Below are 1,191 nucleotides of genomic sequence, written 5' to 3'. Positions count from 1 at the left end.
ACTTATAGGTTTAATCTAAAGTTTGTTTTGGAACAAGAGTGTGATTATAAGAAATTTTAGGGTTAGAATTATTTGATCTTTCATAGTGATATATATATATATATATATTTTAGAGCGTGTAGGAATGATTGTTGTACTATCTGTGTGTTTGGTTTTGACCCTTAGGAATATTTAAAATCTTTACTTATGATATCTTGTTGTATTGCTTAGAGAGAGATGGCTCCACCAAGGAGGAACCCAGGGAATTGTCAACAGAATGCTAATGGAACCACTAATCTTCAAGCTATTATTGAAGCCATTGGGGGCTTAACCAATATAGTGCAACATCAAGTAGGAGCCACCAATCCAACTAGTGCTTTGGAGAAATTTAGAAAGCTTGACCCTCCTGCTTTCAAGGGTACAAAGGATCCAATAGAGGCTGACAACTGGCTTAAAGAGATAGCAAGGCTCTTTAGAGCAATGGAAGTTAGTGATGAGCAACGAGTTATCCTTGCTGTTTTTGTACTGAAAGGTGATGCATTGGAATGGTGGGAGTCCACAGAGAGGACACATGGAAGAGAAGTTATAACTTGGCAGCATTTTGTTGAGCTCTTTCGTAAAAGGTACTTTCCTGATAGTCTGATGGTGCAAAAGGAAGCTGAATTCATTCGCATAGCACAAGGTACTCAATCAGTGTATGAGTATGAGCGAAATTTTGCTGAATTATCCCGCTTTGCTCCACACATGGTTAACACAGAAGCAAGGAAGGCTAGGCATTTTGAAAGGGGTTTAAGGGAGGAAATTCAGGGACCGGTTTCCATGTTCAAATTGGAAACATATGCAGAGGTGGTAGATCGAGCTCTCATAGCATAGAGAAATTGCAATCGTCTCTCAAAGGTCAATGACCAGGAGAGGAAGCCAAATCAGAGTAATTTTCTTAAGGGAAGGTCTAGTGGAAGCTCATTCAAGAAGCAAGGGGTGCCTAATTCAAATAAGAAGGCACATAAGACTTGTCCAAGATGTGGAAAGGCTCATAGTGGAACATGTTATTTGGAGTCAGGGGCGTGTTTTAAATGTGGCAAGACTGGACACTTCATCAAGGATTGTCCAAATTTGCGAGCTAAACAAACTACCAATACAAGTGGGAGCCAACAAAAACCCAAGGTTCAGGGTCGAGTTTTTGCTTTAACTAAACAGGACGCTGAGGCATCC

General features: G+C 40.2%; 1 protein-coding gene across 1 annotated transcript; it reads left to right on the top strand.

The window, feature by feature from the left end:
• Positions 1-216: 216 nt before the first annotated feature.
• On the top strand, positions 217-852 carry LOC126722001 (uncharacterized). The gene has a single exon (XM_050425139.1). It carries the CDS (start codon positions 217-219, stop codon positions 850-852), a length of 636 nt encoding a protein of 211 aa, XP_050281096.1.
• The last annotated feature ends 339 nt before the right edge of the window (positions 853-1,191 follow it).

Source organism: Quercus robur, chromosome 4, assembly GCF_932294415.1.
Source record: "Quercus robur chromosome 4, dhQueRobu3.1, whole genome shotgun sequence".
Classification (NCBI taxonomy): domain Eukaryota; kingdom Viridiplantae; phylum Streptophyta; class Magnoliopsida; order Fagales; family Fagaceae; genus Quercus; species Quercus robur.
This window is presented reverse-complemented; position numbering and strand designations above follow the sequence as displayed.